General features: G+C 35.8%; 1 protein-coding gene across 6 annotated transcripts in view; it reads left to right on the plus strand.

Annotated features, from left to right (window-relative positions):
* Nucleotides 1-18,859, plus strand: part of SNX14 (sorting nexin 14) — a 72,311-nt gene that overhangs the window by 2,260 nt on the left and 51,192 nt on the right. For 2 of the 6 annotated variants that reach the window (XM_012748403.3, XM_012748404.3), the window contains exons 2-6: nucleotides 7,077-7,197; nucleotides 8,011-8,087; nucleotides 8,171-8,249; nucleotides 12,291-12,334; nucleotides 14,464-14,551. In XM_012748403.3, the coding sequence (XP_012603857.1) occupies nucleotides 7,077-7,197; nucleotides 8,011-8,087; nucleotides 8,171-8,249; nucleotides 12,291-12,334; nucleotides 14,464-14,551 (409 nt within the window). Of the gene's footprint in view, nucleotides 1-1,375; nucleotides 1,493-1,531; nucleotides 2,170-7,076; nucleotides 7,198-8,010; nucleotides 8,088-8,170; nucleotides 8,250-12,290; nucleotides 12,335-14,463; nucleotides 14,552-18,859 lie in introns of those variants that run through there. The other 4 variants (XM_020287026.2, XM_076003128.1, XM_012748406.2 and 1 more) reach the window with 3 other exon arrangements.

Below are 18,859 nucleotides of genomic sequence, written 5' to 3' on the forward strand. Positions count from 1 at the left end.
AAGGAAATCTTTAAAGCCATCCTACAGGTGTGAAAACCTTGCACTTTTGCAAAATACCTTTTTTTTTTCCCAGACAGAGTCTCCCTTTGTCACCTTGGCTAGAGAACAGTGGCATCATCATTGCTCATTGTAATCTCAAACTACTGGGCTCAAGCAATCCTCCTGCCTCAGCTTCTGGAGTGCCTGAGGCTATAGGTGGACACCACCACACCCAGCTAATTTTTTCTATTTTTAGTAGAGGCAGGGTCTTGCTGTAGCTCAGGCTGGTCTCAAACTTCTCACGTCAAGTTATCCTCCCACATTGGCCTCCCAGAGTGTCAAGATTACAGGTGTGAGCCATAGTGCCTGGCCGATTTATTTTTATTTTATCATATACTGGAGGTTTTATAACTAAAGCTGTATTTAGTAATTCATAACCATATTCTTAAGTTCAATCTAATGATTTTTTTAAATTATCTTTATCTGATTTAGAAATTGAAATTATATCAGTCCTTTTACATTATCAGCTTTTTTCCATTTTTTCTTTCCTAAAAAAAGAGTCTATATAATAAGATAGGCATTATCTGTTTCATGGAAGTTTGGTGAAACTATTTGGGCCAAGGGCCTTTTTATTGGCAGCCAGGACTCTGATTACTATTTTAATTCCTTTAATGATCATTGGTCTATTCACGTTCTCTAATTCTTCACTGACTATAATTTCTAGCATTTTAGCCTTTTTAAAAAAATTTACATAGGTTTCCCAATTTATTAATATATAGTTGTTCATAGTCTTATTCTTTATTTCAGTTATAGTTATGGTTACTTCTTTTTTATTCTGTATTTTATATAATATTTCTATCCTTAATCTGTCTTGCTAGAAGTTTATCTTTTTTATTAACTTTTGATTTTGAAAATGTCCAAGGATACATAAGAGAGTGCAAAGAACTTGTAAGCACCCACCAGCAATATTTTGCCATATTTTTTGTCTAAACTTCTTCTTTTTTTAAAAATTCACTTCTATACTAAACTATAATCTTATGAAATTAACAATAATAGGTTAATGTCATCTAATAGTTCATAATAAAATTTTCCTAATTGTATAAAAATTTGTAGTACGTTCTATCAGAATCTAAACAAGTTCTACTCACTGTGTTTGGTTGCTACATTTTTAAGCTTTTGTAAATTTTTTATAATTTAGAACAAGTGTTGACAGATTTTTTTGAAAAGTGTCAATATTAGGTCATTAAATATGAAATGTCCGATTTTGAATCAAAAGTGTAGTTTATTATATCTCTAACAAGAAGCAGTACAATTAATCAAAGTATGCGCCTAAACTAATGACACAATTTTGCCATCTTAACGGGAGCTTGTTTATGCCAGCAGTAAAGAAGCCTGCAGAGCAAGTGGCGATGAAATCGTGAAAGGCGTTTTCCACAGCTTGTTGAGAATTGAATATTTTCCCTTGCAAGAAGTGGTCCAAAGCCTGGAAGACGTGGCAGTCAGCTGGTGCAAGGTCTGGTGAATACTGTGGATGACAGAGAGTTTCCAAGTTCAGCTTCTGTAGTTTGAGCAGCGTTGTTTGTGCAACATGTGGTTGAGTATTGTCTTGCAAGATGATTGGCCAGTCTCTATTGACCAATCTTGACTGCTTAATTGCAAGCATCGTCAACATTTCACTCAATCGGTTGCAGTAGACATCTGCTGTAATCTTCTGACCAGGTTTCATGAAGCCGTAGTGGACAATACCAGCCCTAGACCACCAAACAGACACTATTAGGTTTTTTTTGATGATTATTGAGTTTTGGATTGTGTTTTATTGCTTTATCTTTAGTCAACCATTGTGCCGAATGCTTGTGATTGCCAAAAAGAATTTATTTTTCATCACACATAGCAATACAGTGTAGAAATGGTTCGTGTTTGTGTCTTGATAGCAAAAAAAGTCAAGCTTCAAGACGATTTCTCTGCTGACGCCCTTTTAATTCATGAGGAACCCATCTGTCCAGCTTCTTTACTGTGCTGATTTGTTTCAAATGGTCCAATATTGTTGGAATGGTAATGTCAAACCTTGCTGCTAATTCACGCGTAGTTTGAGATGGATTCGCTTCCACTACAGCTTTCAGCTCATCGTTATCCTCCTTGGTCTCAGGTCGCCCAGGTGGCTCATTTTCAAGATTAAAATCACCAGAACAGGTGACAAGTTGTGCATTCATTAGCTACGTCCTTTGCAGAAACTTAATTGACACTTTGAGTTAGTTGTCTGTGCTGCATTGGTTCCACGATGGAACTCATATTTGAAAATAACACAAATTTTTGACTTATACAAGCTTTCACAAAAATTACTCTAAACAAAAATTTGAAAGATAACCACAAGCCAAAACATGCATTTGAAAGACTGAGTGTGTACCTTCACAATAAAATAAAACAAGAAGTGTCAAAGAGAAATGTCAGAGATATCACCTGTCAAACTCAGTACTTAAGGAAATCGGACATTTCATCCTTAATAACCGAATTTTTTTTTTTTTTTTTTTTTTAAGACTTTGTGGACGATATTAGGTCTCTGTCACATGTTCTTTTCAAAGAACACTTTAAAAATGTAAAACCTTTTTTGGTATGAGGGCCCTACAAAAACAGGTTGCATGTGGCTCACAGGCTGTAGTTTGTCAACCCTGATCTAGAAGATTCTTCACCTGCTTTTTTTTTTTTTTTCTTTGCTGTTGACTTTTTGAGGAAACTGGATCATTTGTTCACATTCTGGATTTTGCTGATTGTTTCCTTGTGTTGTCATGTTTTTTATCCTCACATCCATATTTTTATTATGGTAGTCCGAGAGTTAGATCTATTTGTAGGCTCAATTAGATTTAGTTTCAGTTTTTTTGCAGGGATGGGTGCATTCTATTGCATCACATCGGGGCAAGTATGATGGAGTTACTGCTCTCTTTGTTGATTATGTAGTGACAGCTAATACCTTTTCCAAACAAACATTCTCTTTGATTGTAAAATCAAATAAATGGTAACATTTATTTATTGTTTGACTCAGTTACTTCATTGTAGGTTGTAACAGGTGATTCTCTAATTTGTTCATTCCTTCTTTATTTTTTCTTTTCTTTTTTGAGACAAGATCTTGCTCCATTGTCCAGGCTAGAGTGCAGTGGTGTGATCATAGTTCACCACAGCCTTGAACTCCTGGGCTTATAGTTCACCACAGCCTTAAACTCCTGGGCTTACGCGATCCTCCTGCCTCAGCCTTCTGAATAGCTAGAACTGTGTGTGTGCCACCAGGCCTGGCTAATTTTTTTTTTTTTACTGCACTGAGGTATGGGAATGGCTAATTTTTTTTTTTTTTTTTTTTTTTTGAGACAGAGTCTCACTTTGTTGCCCAGGCTAGAGTGAGTGCCGTGGCGTCAGCCTAGCTCACAGCAACCTCAAACTCCTGGGCTCGAGTGATCCTTCTGCCTCAGCCTCCCGGGTAGCTGGGACTACAGGCATGCGCCACTATGCCCAGCTAATTTTTTTTTTTTTATATATATATATCAGTTGGCCAATTAATTTCTTTCTGTTTATAGTAGAGACGGGGTCTCGCTCTTGCTCAGGCTGGTTTTGAACTCCTGACCTCGAGCAATCCGCCCGCCTCGGCCTCCCAAGAGCTAGGATTACAGGCGTGAGCCACAGCGCCCGGCCAGGAATGGCTAATTTTTAAAAGAAATTATTTGTAGAAACAGGGCCTCCTTCTTGCTCAGACTGTTCTCAAATTTCTGACCTCAAGCAATCCTCCCACCTTGGCCTCCTAGAGTGCTAGGATTATATGTGTGAACCTGAGCGTGACAACTTTCTTTCTTAAGACTCCTAAAAATTCTTAAAATCATCTTAAAACTATTCATTGTCTTCTGAGTATGACTCTGGACTCTTTTTTTTTTTTGAGACAGAGTCTCACTTTGTTGCCCAGGCTAGAGTGAGTGCCGTGGCGTCAGCCTAGCTCACAGCAACCTCAAACTCCTGGGCTCGAGTGATCCTTCTGCCTCAGCCTCCCAGGTAGCTGGGACTACAGGCATGCGCCACCATGCCCGGCTAATTTTTTATATATATATCAGTTGGCCAATTAATTTCTTTCTATTTATAGTAGAGACGGGGTCTCGCTCTTGCTCAGGCTGGTTTTGAACTCCTGACCTTGAGCAATCCGCCCGCCTCGGCCTCCCAAGAGCTAGGATTACAGGCGTGAGCCACAGTGCCCGGCCGACTCTGGACTCTTGATGGCAGATTACAGAAACTCAACTCACACTAGGTTTAGCAAAGAGTGGGAACATTGGAAGGTTTTGTGCAGAAATACTATTAAACTGAAGTTTAGCTGGGCCCCAGAGACTAGTATTTGACATACTTCATTACTTTCTTCCTTCCCCTTTTTGTCTTCCTCTCTGAAGTCCGGCTTCATTCTCTTCTCATTACCATTTCTTTCAAGTGGCAGAGCATATGGCTGTCAGTATCATTAGAGCTTCACATTTCTACTATCATAAAGCGGACTGAGATTCTGGTTGGACCTCAGTTCATGCAGTTCACTCTGTTTAGAAGCCTCCTATCTCCTAGGTTGATTCAGATGGTCCCATCTCTGAACCAGTCAACTGTATGCAGGGGAAGAGGATGCTATGATTGGCCCACTTTGGGTTTTGTGTCCACCCTTAGTCCAGTCTTGAGTGAGGGAGATAGAATCTGTAAGGAGGTGGAACCTCCTGTTCCCATTTGAACTTCATGGTGAGTAGGAAGCACATTTTGCAGAAGTAGTAGTCTTTACTGAATCTACAAATTACTAGTTCTTTACAATGCATTTTCTTATAAGATAATACAGGCAGTCCCCACTTTGTCTAGAAGTGTAGGGCTGTAATAATGATAATGCAAGCAGGAACTGCAAAGTGATCGTAATCTTTTTATCATACAACATAGGATATGCCTAGCTCTCTGGGAGGCTGAGGCGGGCGGATCGCTCCAGGTCAGGAGTTCGAAACCAGCCTGAGCAAGAGCGAGATCCCGTCTCTATTATAAATAGAAAGAAATTAATTGGCCAACTAATATATATAGAAAAAATGAGCCGGGCATGGTGGCGCATGCCTGTAGTCCCAGCTACTTGGGAGGCTGAGGCAGGAGGATCACTTGAGCCCAGGAGTTTGAGGTTGCTGTGAGCTAGGCTGACGCCACGGCACTCACTCTAGCCTGGGCGACAAAGTGAGACTCTGTCTCAAAAAACAAAAACATAGGATATGGAGTATATTTTCTTTGCCTAGGTGATTGCCATCTCCTAAGTTTGGATCAGCTTTCAGAGTTTTATCTAATGTCATGAAATCTGTAAGAGTTCCTTTAATGTGGAGATTTTGCTGATGTCACTTCCTCTGGGACATTTTTATCCTTCTGTCACAACCACTTTCCTCATTGATGTTAATAAGTTCCCTTCACTAAGTTCCTCTGGCTACATATCTAGAGTCTCTCAAACAGCCACATTGTCATTCTCACAGTTAGCTATTTCTTCTGTAACTTCATTTACATTTGATTTGAATTTCATTCCTAGCATTGTCACTGTTCATTTCTTTGTTGTACTTTAGTGTTTGTGGGCCAATTTCTTCTTTAAATTATCTACTTTTGTAAAATGTCATGTGGATTTATTGCTGGGAGACAAGGCAGTAATACAACTCCTAACTTTGCTGTCTATGCACGAACTGAATGAAGACTGGTGTGCACTGAGTGACCAGTCACTGACAGAAGTGATGCGATTGCTCACTGATCATGATACATATCTGTTACTTATATAGTGATTTGTGGACTGAAGAGTTAGCAGCAAAAGTTTATACTTTATCCAGAAACTCATAGTTAATAAATATGCTGTGGAATATACATTGGAATTTGAACTGTGTTCTGGGAGACTAGTGTTATTTAACAAAGTCATGGTGTCTGAAATTCGTGCATATCAGAACTGCAATGTGAGGACTGCCTATGTTAAGACACTTTAACATGACCTATATATGACACTATCATCTGGCTTCTGCTTTCTTTTTTTTTTTTTTTGAGACAGAGTCTCGCTTTGTTGCTGTGGCGTCAGACTAGCTCACAGCAACCTCAAACTCCTGGGCTCAAGCGATCCTCCTGCCTCAGCCTCCAGAGTAGCTGGGACTACAGGCATGCGCCACCATGCCCGGCTAATTTTTTCTATATATATGTTAATTGGCCAATTAATTTCTTTCTATTTATAGTAGAGACAGGGTCTTGCTCTTGCTCAGGCTGGTTTTGAACTCCTGACCTCGAGCAATCCGCCTGCCTCAGCCTCCCAGAGAGCTAGGATTACAGGCGTGAGCCACTGCGCCTGGCCTGCTTGCTTTTTAAGATTCATCTCAGGTCCACTTCTTCCTTGGAACTATGCCTTGGCCCATGTGTTTCTCTTAAGTTTGAATTCCCCTGTGTTTTCCCCAGCGCCCCCATGCCTCTACACTACCCTCTTTAGTTTGTTTACCCCTACTTACGCATTAAGTTTCTCTGTAGACAACACTTTTCCTGAAAAATCCTTTTCTGTTCTTTCAAATTTGGGTTCAGTAATTGGCCTGTCGTGTTCCCATGTCATGCATATGCATACTTTCTGTCATAATCCCATTGTCTTGTGCTCATTACTTACCTGTTATCGTTACTAGACAGTGTTTTCCATGCAAGTGGAGACCATGGCAGTGCTCTTCCCTACTTTACTTCCAGAGCCTAGCACTGTCTAGCATACACATAAGCACTTAGTAAAATTGTTTTCATTTAATGAAAAATACTCACAATTATGGTAGGGTGTAAATACTACAATATGCTTAGAAGGTATTCTGGAAGACTATGGTATAGGGTAGTTAAAAATGACCACATAGGTACCAATTATGAATTACTGAGAATTTATACTTCCTGAATTATACATTTGATAACATACATTTATGATTCTTATATTTAATAAATACATTACAGAAAATTAGTTATGATTGGAATAATTGCTTCAACTGATATGGTAGGTGCTTAGTAAATACTTGTTAAATTAATGAAAAGATGAGTTATATTTTTTTTGGTTTTAATAATTATTTTAATTTATTTCTAAGGTATCTTCATGTTTTAATGATCTTCTGGTCATTTGTTGCTGGAGTTGTCACATTCTACTGCTCTTTTGGACCTGACTCTCTTTTACCAAATATATTCTTCACAATAAAATACAAACCCAAGGTAAAATTATGTGCTCTAATTTTTAAGAGTCAATATATATGACCCTATGCTATTTAATATTTATTATTGAAAATGTGTTAAAACAGTGACTGGTCCGATGGTAGTGGGTTATCAGAACTTATTAATATTAGTGTCACTAAAGTTGGTATACAGCCTCCCTGTGACTGGCTAAAAATAAAGAGAGAGAAATAATTAAGCAGTTTGCATAACCAAATAATTTGTATTTCTGAAATTTAATAAAGGTAGTAGTGTATTGAATCTATCTCTATAAGGCAAGGTTCTGGTCTGTAGATCAGGGTTTAATGCGATATCTTGAAGTCTTCTTACTGGATAATTCTTTAAGTTGATGCATTCCCATGTCTCAGGTTTGTTGGTATTTTTACTCAGAGAAAATACAAATGAAAGTAGTGTGCCATGTTTGGTCAGGAACTTTACCAGTTATTACATATCTTCTTCCTCATTGAATTCAAGGTTTTGGAGAAATAGAAAGTAATTTTTCCTTATACTTTTCCAGTAGAATATCACTTTTAAATATAGATTTTTTTTTTGTAAGTGATCATAACAATTGATTTTAACTTTAAGGTTGGAAATTTGGCTTAGGTATTGTAAAGCATTTCATCAGGAATTTTTTATCTGTTAATTGGGACACTAGCAAGTATTATTTATTACAAAGAATGGTTTCACTGTTAAAGCAGGCCAAATAATGTCTTCTGAATTCATACATTGATTAAAAAAACTTTTGAAGAGTTGATTCTCTTTAGTAAAGATGTAAAGTAAGAAAAATCTCCTCTCACCCCTATTTTCCTTTTTTAGCAGTTAGGACTTCAAGAATTATTTCCTCAAGGTCATAGCTGTGCTGTTTGTGGTAAAGTGAAATGTAAACGACATAGGTAAGTTAAATAATTTTTATTTGTTGATCCTTCTAATTACATTTTGGATTCAAGTGATTTAATTGTATGACCCTTTTCTTTAGGCCTTCCTTGCTACTTGAAAACTACCAGCCGTGGCTAGACCTGAAAATTCCCTCCAAGGTTGATGCATCTCTCTCAGAGGTATTAATATTATTAACAGAAGATGTTCAATACCTATTATGGGACATTTTTCCAGATGTTTTCATCAAAAAATTTATTCGTGGAGCATCTCAGTATATGCCACCTAATCAATTCTGGGCTAAGTAGTTGATTATTACAAACTAAGCAATTTGAATAGTAAGCTAAAAATGTTTTTGGAGCTCATGTTTAATTTAAATAGACATTTTAGCTATGGAAAAGCTCTGTTTTACCTGGTTGTTGCTTACTTCCTATAAAAACAGTCATTTATTATGATAAGATAGTAGAAATAATCATTTCAAAATTCTAAAAGGAGCTCTGAACTGCAAGGAGCAAATATATAGTTTACTGAATTATGACCCCAGTTTTGATACTAGCTGAAGGGTAGAGTAAGGAATGGTATAACTTTTGCTATTTCTGCATAATAATAGTAATAGAAAGCATGTCTCTTATCTTTGTTATAGTAACATATTATATGTACCTTTTTTTGTTTGTTTTTGAGACAGAGTCTCACTTTGTTGCCCGGGCTAGAGTGGGTGCCGTGGCGTCAGCCTAGCTCACAGCAACCTCAAACTCCTGGGCTCAAGTGATCCTCCTGCCTCAGCCTCCAGAGTAGCTGGGACTACAGGCATGCACCACCATGCCCGGCTCATTTTTTCTATATGTATTAGTTGGCCAATTAATTTCTTTCTATTTATAGTAAAGACAGGGTCTCACTCTTGCTCAGGCTGGTTTCGAACTCCTGACCTTGAGCAATCTGCTCGCCTCGGCCTCTCAGAGTGCTAGGATTACAGGCGTGAGCCACCATGCCTGGCCTGGACCATGCATTTTAGATATTTGTTTTAGAGACTTCTCCATGGATCTGAGAAAACAGTAAAATCTTTGAAGGCAGAAAATTGAGTCTTATTTGTTCTCAGCACCAAGTTTGGGGTCACATATATTGTTGGTAGCTGATAGAAATGTATTGAATTACATTGGATGCCAATTAATTGAAGAATAGCATTAGGCATCTGAATGTTGCTTAAGTGTCCTTTATCCTAGTTTGTACCCTCCTTTGACTAAAGGTGATCTGTATAAAATGCCATTCAAACTCTTGGCATTTTTTTTCTCCTTGTGTCTCTAAGGCCTTTTTCATCTCTAAGATTCCTTGATTTAAGACTGTGCTGTCTAATATGGTGTAGCCACCAGCTCCATGTGGCTGTTAATAAAAACTGAAATGTGCTAGTCCCAGTTGAGATGTGCTGTATATAAAATATAAACTGCATTTTGAAAACTTAGTAATAAAAAAGAATGTAAAATATGTTATATTTTTTATATTGATTACATGTGGAAATGATAATATTTTGGATATACTGGGTTAAAATTAATTTCACCTGTTTTTTTTTTTTTAACTTTTTAAGAAATGTAGCTACTAGAAAATTTAAAATTAATGTGTGACTTACATTGTATTTCTATTGGAGAGTGCTGAGTTGAGGTCTGTTGAAGAAAACCTCTGACAAGAGTATTATTTGTGTTTTTGACATTTCAGTCATTCCTTGAAATAAGTGAAAGAACTTATGTAAAGTTCTTGGCCCAGGGCCTGGTACATATTCATGCTCAATAAATATTAGCTCCCACAATTAAAGTTTCTGAGATATTGCTCCAGGTAGGAACTGGGTTAGGCCTTAGGAATTAAGATAGAAATAAGATATGGTCCTTCTCTATTAGAAACTTCAGCCTAGTGGGGAAGGTAAGCATATAAACAGGTAATTACAATATAATTTAATACAGACAATAAGGGGGAAAATGTGCAAGGTATATAGATTTAGTGTAGAGGAGGAAGTGCATAACTGTTCGGAAGGATAGTCAGATTGGATGACTAGAAGTTTGCCAGACTGATAGTGTGGGAAAGGGTATTTCAGGGTTTGTGTAGAGCTTTCTAAAGGAAAGAGCCTTGAAACAAGATGTGGTGTTGAGTAAACTGGAGGGTAATATGTGAAGGAGGATGTGGGCAATTAAGAAATAATATTCTAGTGGTTAGTATTTAATGATATACTTACTATATATTAGGCACTGTGCTTAAGTATATACATTATTTCATGTAATCTATACATAACTTACAAAGTGGGTGCTATTACTGTTAATTTTATCAAAGGTAAACTGGAATTTAGAGAGTTTTAATAATTTTCTCAAGTTTCATATCCAGTTGGTTGTAGAACTCAGTCAAGAACTCGAGTCTGGCTTAGATCTTAACTAGTATCTTGTATAGCTTTTTGGAAATCAGATCATCAAATGACTTCAGGGGCTATGCTGATGGAGTTTAGATTAATTGCTACTGTAAGCCAGTGATTTTCAAACTGTGTGACTTGAGTTTTCAGATGTGACTCATAGGATGCAGTGCAAGGTAAAAAGGAAGTTAGTGGTCACGGCTGCTGCATGCCAGCAGCTCCCCTTCAAAATCAATGCAGCTTCACCTTTCTTTCTTCATGTTTTGTGGTTTGACATTATTAAGGATTGCATGCAAGGGAGTGATGTGGTCAAATATGTTTTAGATCACTTTGGCAGGTCTGTGGAGGCTGGAGGGAAGTGAGCTTGGAGGCAGAGAGACTAGTTTAGAGAGTAGTGCTGCAATACAAGGAGTGAGAAGATGAGGACCCAAACAGTTGCGCTGTAGGAGAGAACAACTTTGGATGTAAAATCAGTAGGATTTGGTGACCTATTAAATGTATGAAATAAAAGGAAAGCAAACATTTAACAATAACCTTTTCTAGTTTCTTGTCTATCCTGTTCATTGATATGGCTGTTTTATATGTATCTTTATTTCCCAGTTAATGCTTAGTTTTTGTAGTAAAACATCTAAATTATTATTGCTTTAATATTTAAACTAGAGGCTGGGCGCAGGGGCTCACGCCTGTAACCCTAGCACTCTGGGAGGCCCAGGCGGGCGGATTGCTCAAGGTCAGGAGTTTGAAACCAGCCTGAGCAAGAAGACCCTGTCTCTACTAAAAATAGAAAGAAATTAATTGACCAACTAAAAAATATATATATACAAAAAATTAGCTGGGCATGGTGGCACATACCTGTAGTCCCAGCTACTAGGGAGGCTGAGGCAGGAGGATTGCTTGAGCCCAGGAGATTGAGGTTGCTGTGAGGTAGGCTGATGCCATGGCACTCACTCTAGCCTGGGCAACAAAGTGAGACTCTGTCTCAAAAAAAAAAAAAAAAAAATTTAAACTAGAGATTCCATAACCTTTGTTACTGCTATCAGAGAAGGTTTATGGTTTGATTTTTGCTCCATTCCCTCTCTACTGCTTTTTAATGTTTCTATCTCTGACAGTAACTTTAAAGGAGTGCTACAACTCCTTTAAAAATTATAACATACTTCAATACCCACACCAAAGAAATGGAAAGTTTAACACCCAGGGTTTATTTTGTTTGTTACTTTTTCACATATAACTTATATATACTGATTTTAAGTGTACAGCTAAAATTTTTACAAAGTGAACGTATCCATATAACCAGTATTCCTTCAGAAAAAAATACCAGCATCCCAGAACTCCCCTTCATGTTCCCTTGTAAATCACTATCTTTCCTTCAAAGGTGATCACTAACACCCATTTTTTACCCCTTATATAAGTCTTAGCTACTTGTTTATTTTATTCTGGGAATACTGACTTAGAGAAACTTAGGAATACAAAAGACAAACTTAATATTTTCCCCCTTTCCATAGAACTTTTTTGGTTCAGTGAAACTTTAGAGTCAGGAATAGTTTAAGTTTTTTGTTGGATTATGTGAATATTTAGAAACATGTGTCATTGTAGTAATAATTTTTCCTTTTTGTGAAATTTTATGATTTTCCAAGTGTTTTCTCAAGTGCTCTCTTTGATCTTCACAATTGTATAAGGTTGAAATATGGTGTCATGTGAAAGTATATTATTGTTATTATTTGTGATATATAAAACCAATTTTATGTATTGGTTTACCTAAAATATATCACCAAGTAGTACAGTTTATTTCCCCAGAATTAATTAATTTTATTTTTCTTTAAAAATTATTTTTCTGCAGGTTCTTGAATTAGTGTTGGAAAACTTTGTTTATCCATGGTACAGGTATGTTCTTTCTGTAAGATCTTTTTTGTTTAATATAGTGAATACCATTAAGCTAAATATGCTAATGTGTTTTCAGTGTAGGCCAGGATTTCTCAACTTTGTTACTACTGACATTTTAGGCCAAATAATTCTTTGTTGTGGAGTGCTGTACTTTCATTATAGGATATTTAATAGCACCTTTGGCTTTTTCTCATGAGACGCTAGTAGCGCGACCACCCTCAAGTTTTAAATACTAAAAATGTCTTCAGAGCATGCCAGATGATATCTGGAAGGTGTAATTGGCCCCAGTTAAGAACCATTGATGTAGGCAATCTGTTAATAATTTAGTGATAGTAAAGAGGAAGAAAACCTAGGTTGCTTTTTGAAAGAAAAGTAACATAGAATTTATCATTCTTAAATGTACCAATTTAATAATTTTGTACAGTTTTCGCATTTGAAATAATTACACCTTTGGGAGAAAAGTCTATATTCAGACGTTTCATTAAATGAAAGATAACTTCAGTACTTTTCCTGAAAAATTAATATTTTTTTCCAAAATAACTTTGTTTTTGCTGTATGCTGTGTATGTACAAGGGCCCTGTGCCTTCTAAGATACAGAAAATACTCTAGATCTGAAAAAACATCTAGTTTGAGAATCAAAGAGAGATCCAACTTATATAATTTAATAAATACATATTTCCTTAAATAAACATCATTTGTTTAATATATATTTGAACACTTACACCTATATGACTTATAGATGTAATGTTTAATGACATCTCCCTAATTTTATATTGATTCAGTATAGTTTGAATTTTCTAATAAAAAATACTACAAGTTGTGTTCATCCAGAGTGTTAAAACCAATTTGATATCCAGTTTATATACCATATTTTCCTGAAAAGCTGTGTAAATTAAATTTTGATATTGAGTTCTGTCTTAAATATCAGGCATTTGCCATTTTTATTTTAAGTTTCTTTCTTTCTTTTTTTTTTTTTTTTGAGACAGGGTCTTGGTCTGTTGCCTGGGCTAGAGTCTGGTGGCGTCATCAAAGCTCATAGCTCATTGCAATCTCAAACTCCTGGGCTCAAGTGATCCTCTTGCTGCAGGCTCCCTTGTAGCTGAGACTACAGGTGCATGCCACCATGCCTAGCTAATTTTTGCAAGTTTTGTAATGAAAGGGTCTCGCTGTGTTGCCCAGGCTGGTGGTTTTGAACTCCTGGGCTAAAGTAACCCTCACACCTTGGCCTCTCAAAGTCCTAGGATTACAGGCATGAGCCACCATGCCCAGCCACATTTGCCATTTAAGTAAAGCTGATGGTGAGGTCATTTGTAAAATGAATCCCTTTGTAAAGACTCTTTTACCTTCTCCCACTTCTACATTATGACTCTTCAGACATAAAATCTTATATTTCTAAGTGTTAAAATACGTGTTTTCTCCTCAGTCTAGCTATTGATACTGTAATATCCCGTTCTTGGGGGTTAATAGTGGGAAGTATGGTTGATAAAATTATCTTTCTTATTCTGCCAAAGGACTTAACTGTTAGCAGCATCTTCAAGTTCAGGATATTACCATTATACATACCTTTTTTTCTTGCCTTTGAATAGGGAAGTATGCTAATTCTAGGGACCTCAAAACAACAGGAAAATGAAAAGTAGCTCCTTAGATAAAGGTTGTCAAAATTTCTGTTAGAAAATATTTGAGTTTCAGTTCATTTTCTTTTTCAAATAGAACACACTATTTAACTTTTAGAATTAGTTTATATCATTATTTTATGAATATTTTAAACTAATTTAAAATTTGTATTTTGTTGCTTCTCCAAAATTATTTATTCTTTTGTTTCTTTGACATTTCTTTGATGATACTTAGAAAATGGTCTTAATATTGTACAAATAAGACTATGTACATGTGTATGTCTACAAATAAATATATACTACAGTTTAGTTAATAGTGATTATATCTTAGTACTAGAATTATGGGAGATGTTTGTTTTTTTATATATTTTATTCTGCAATAAAATGAATTATTTATAAATAAAAGAAAAATAGCTTAAGTAAATGGGGAGAAAAAGGAAGTTTTTTCCTTGATTTCTAGAAGGTGAAAACTATTTCTTTGAACTTCTTAATGTTTGCTTTTCTCCTCATTTGAAGGGATGTGACAGATGATGAGTCCTTTGTTGATGAACTGAGAATAACGTTACGGTTTTTTGCATCTGTCTTGATACGAAGGATTCACAAGGTATATATTTATAATGAGAAATTAGAGAATTTGGAGCTTTCTCTTTATGAAAGAGAGTGTTTTAAATCTTATTTTTACTTTCCTCTTTATCATGTGTATATGTTTTTTCTTCATTTCATTTTCTTAGGTTAAAAATTATTGAATCATTTACTCATTGATCAGTTTTGCTTTCTTGAATTTTAATGCTTTGTTATCTTGGTTTGTGAAAACTAGAAATGAAAAGGCAACTATATAAAAAAGGTTATGTTCCAGTTAGATGAATTTATTGAGTAAATGGCAATGATTGTGATCTACTTTAAAAAAAATTTTTTGAGCCATATTTTGCATGTTTGGGTCTTTGCCTATATACATATTGTAGAACATTAGCTGTAGACATATACACTTGTCTCTCCTGCTTTGTCAATTCAATAGGATTGAACATATTGACAATGAATTATTATATATCTTTGCCATTAGTAATAAAATAAAGATTAATTTTGTTAAATGCTTGCATAATTATTTGAGAAATGAACAATACAAGTAACCACTGTAGAAAAGGCATACAAAAAATATGAATGAGCAGTTCACAAAAGAAAAATATAAAATGGCCAATGAACACTTGAAAATATGTTATCTCATATCAAATAAAAAATTTTAGTGAGATAACTTTTTTTTAATCTATCAGATTGGGAAAGGTAAAAAAGAATGTTACTATCTAGTAATGATGGTTGTGTGGAAAAAGGCAAAGCAAGTGCAAATCCAAATTGGTGTAACTATTACATGTGAGGGGAGTTCAGTAATCTTTATTAAGACTTAACAATGTCTATACTCCAAATTTAATTCCATTTTTTGGTAATATATGTTAAGGATATGATCGAAGATGTAGTTAAAAATGTATGTTCAAAGATTTATTGTGCTATAATTTATAATAAGGAAAACTAAAAAGAAAAACTGGTATTTAGTGGTGGGATTATGTGTTGAGTACATACAATACATATTAAGAATAGAATTCTACATACCCATGAATAATCACTTTGTAGAATAGTACTCATTTTCATGTGAAAATATTTATCTTAAATAGTCAAGTGGAAGAGGCTAGAAAATATATGTGGTATTTTTCCATTTTGAAAACAAAACATGTAATAAAGCTTGTTAATACATATGTTAAGGACATATACATCCTTGTCACTGTTAACCCTTATTTTGGTGTTAGGCTGATGCTGAATTTTGGTTCTTTCCATTTACTTCTTTGTATTTGTCTTTTTTTTTTTTTGCATTGAGCTTTTATTACTTTTGAAAAAAGTTGATAAACGTGATATTGTTTAAAAAGAGGTTTGGGACAATTGTCTCAATAGACTAATTGGAATGAAAGATTTAGGAAGAATTATCAATTTGTTGGTGATAAACCATTTTAAATTATAACTTGTAATAAGTCTAAATTAATTTTTTAAAATGAATTTTGGTTGCCTTAGTACAATGAATTAGTTAAAAGGCATTAGTTAATAGAAAAATTTCTGCTATGTTAGGCTTTGAGATAGCTTACTGAATTCTGAAAGAATAGCACCTCTTACTTGAAACATGATATATATATATATCTTGATAACAGCTTTATTAAGGTATAATTTACATACCATACAATTCACCCATTTAAAGTACATAATTCAGTGGTTTTTAGCATATTCACAAAGTTGTACAGCTATCAAGCACCATCAATTTCGGAACATTTTCATTACCTAGAAAAAAACCTTGTATCCTTTCACCATGAATCCCAACCCTCCTATCCCCTCAGCCATATCCAAACACATATCTCCTTTCTGTCTCTATGAATTTCTGGTCTATTGTGAACATTGCACATAAATGGAATCGTGCAGTATGTAGACTTTTGTGACTGGCTTCTTTCACTTAGCATAATGTTCTCAAGGTTCATCCATGTTGTCATGTTATAGCATTTAACAGTATGCCATTGTTTTTTTCTTTTCTTTTTTTTTTTTTTTTGAGACAGAGTCTCACTCTGTTGCCTCGGCTAGAGTGCCATGGCATCAGCCTAGCTCACAGCAACCTCCAACTCCTGGGCTTAAGTGATCCTTCTCACTCAGCCTCCCAAATGCTGGGACTACAGGCATGCGCCACCATGCCCGGCTAATTTTTTCTATATATTTTTAGTTGGCCAATTAATTTGTTTCTATTTTTTTAGTAGAGATGGGGTCTTGCTCTTGCTCAGGCTGGTTTCAAACTCCTGACCTCGAGCGATCCATTCGATCTGCTCAGCCTCCCAGAGTGCTAGAATTATAGGCATGAGCCACCGTGCCCAGCCTACGCCATTGTTTTCTATGGCTGAATAATACCATATTGTATGGGTAGGATGCACTACAATTTGTTTATCCATTCACCGATTAGTGGAAATTTGGACATTTGACTTTTATGCATGTATGAACATTTGTGTATAAGTTTTTTTTGTTTAATATATGTTTTTATTTATTTTGGGTAAATACCTAGGTGTATAATTGCTGTATCAAATGATAATTCTATGTTTAGCACTTTAAGAAGGTGCTAGACTGTTTTCCAAAGTGGCTGCATCATTTACATTCCCACCAACAATGTATGAGGATTCTAATATCTCTACATCCTTGCCATAACTAATTATTTTCTCACTTTTTTTTGTTTTTTGTTTTTTGAGCTCACTCTGTTGCTCAGACTAGTGTGCAGTAGGGTCATCATAGTTCACTGCAACCTCACACTGCTGGGGTCAAGCGTTCCTCCTGTCTCAGCCTCCCAAGGAGCTGGGACTACAGATGCACACTGCTACCCCCAGCTAATTTTTGTATTTTTTATAGGGATGGGGCGGTCTCACTGTGTTGTTCAGGCTGGTCTTGAATGACTGGGCTCAAGTGATCGTCCCACCTTGGCCTCCCAAAGTGCTGGGATTACAGGCATGAGCCACTGTGCCTGGTCTTTCCTCTCATATTATCTGCATCAGTGTCCTGGGAGATAAATTGGTCATTATATCCATTTTATAGAAAGTTAGGTATGGTCATCTTATTCCATCTACGGTGTTCTGTTCTTGATACCATTGCTCGAATAATATAAATTGGAAGTTTGGAGATAGTGAAAATAAAGAGTCATTTTAAAGTCCCCAGTTTTTTTTAAAAATCAAAGTTTAGTGAGAAACCTGTTATTTTATCATTTTAATTCTGACTCGAAGTCCTAGAATGGAACTTACAAATGCAATTCTTCATGATTTCGTCTTTGTCAGAAGACAAGATTTTATAAAATGCTTAAAAACTAAAACATCTTGTTTATTTGATAAAATATGAGAGTAATTTATAATCATTGAGTACTGTATGGCTGAGGATAAATAAAGAGTAATGTTATTTTGCAATGAGGCATAGTACTAGCAAGAATATTCCTTTTTATTGAACATGTTTGATCTATGGTCTGGATTTTATCAGCAGGTCACTAAAATGTGGGGTTTATAGTCCATCATACTTGTTAGACTCTTTACCCTGGGATTTTGTTCTCTTCTTTAATATGGAATTTAAAAAGAATTGGGAAGTTAACACTATTGTGATAGAATTTTCTCATGTCTTTGATAACAGGAAGTTATAAAGTGTTAGGCTTTATGGTGGAAGATGAGCCTGTTAAAGTCCAATAAACTATTTTTTTTTTTTTTTTTTTGAGACAGAGTCTCACTTTGTTGTCCAGGCTAGAGTGAATGCCGTGGCATCAGCCTAGCTCACAGCAACCTCAATCTCCTGGGCTCAAGCGATCCTCCTGCCTCAGCCTCCAAAGTAGCTGGGACTACAGGCATGCGCCACCATGCCCGGCTAATTTTTTATATATATATCAGTTGGCCAATTAATTTCTTTCTATTTATAGTAGAGACGGGGTCTCGCTCTTGCTCAGGCTGGTTTTGAACTCCTGACCTTGAGCAATCCGCCCGCCTCGGCCTCCCAAGAGCTAGGATTACAGGCGTGAGCCACAGCGCCCGGCCTCCAATAAACTATTATTTGTAATTTATTTTTAGTTATTTTATGTTTTGCTTCTTTTCTGTGTGTGCATATAAGCCTTCAGCCCTCCTCACTAACCTACCATTATCAGTATAGATTCTAGCCTTTAGGTTTAAAAATGTTGGTGGGAAATGATGTAACTTAATATTATTCTAAAATAGAATGCTTCTATATATCTTAAAACCAGAATTCATCTTGTAAGCTGAATGAAAAAGTTCATTTTCCAGTAACATCTTACCAACAAGTTTATAGCATCAAGGAGATTATAAGTTACTAGAGTTTTCCTTACATGCATTTAACCCAAAGAACACGTAAAGAAGCC

Source organism: Microcebus murinus, chromosome 5 (assembly GCF_040939455.1).
Source record: "Microcebus murinus isolate Inina chromosome 5, M.murinus_Inina_mat1.0, whole genome shotgun sequence".
Taxonomy (NCBI): domain Eukaryota; kingdom Metazoa; phylum Chordata; class Mammalia; order Primates; family Cheirogaleidae; genus Microcebus; species Microcebus murinus.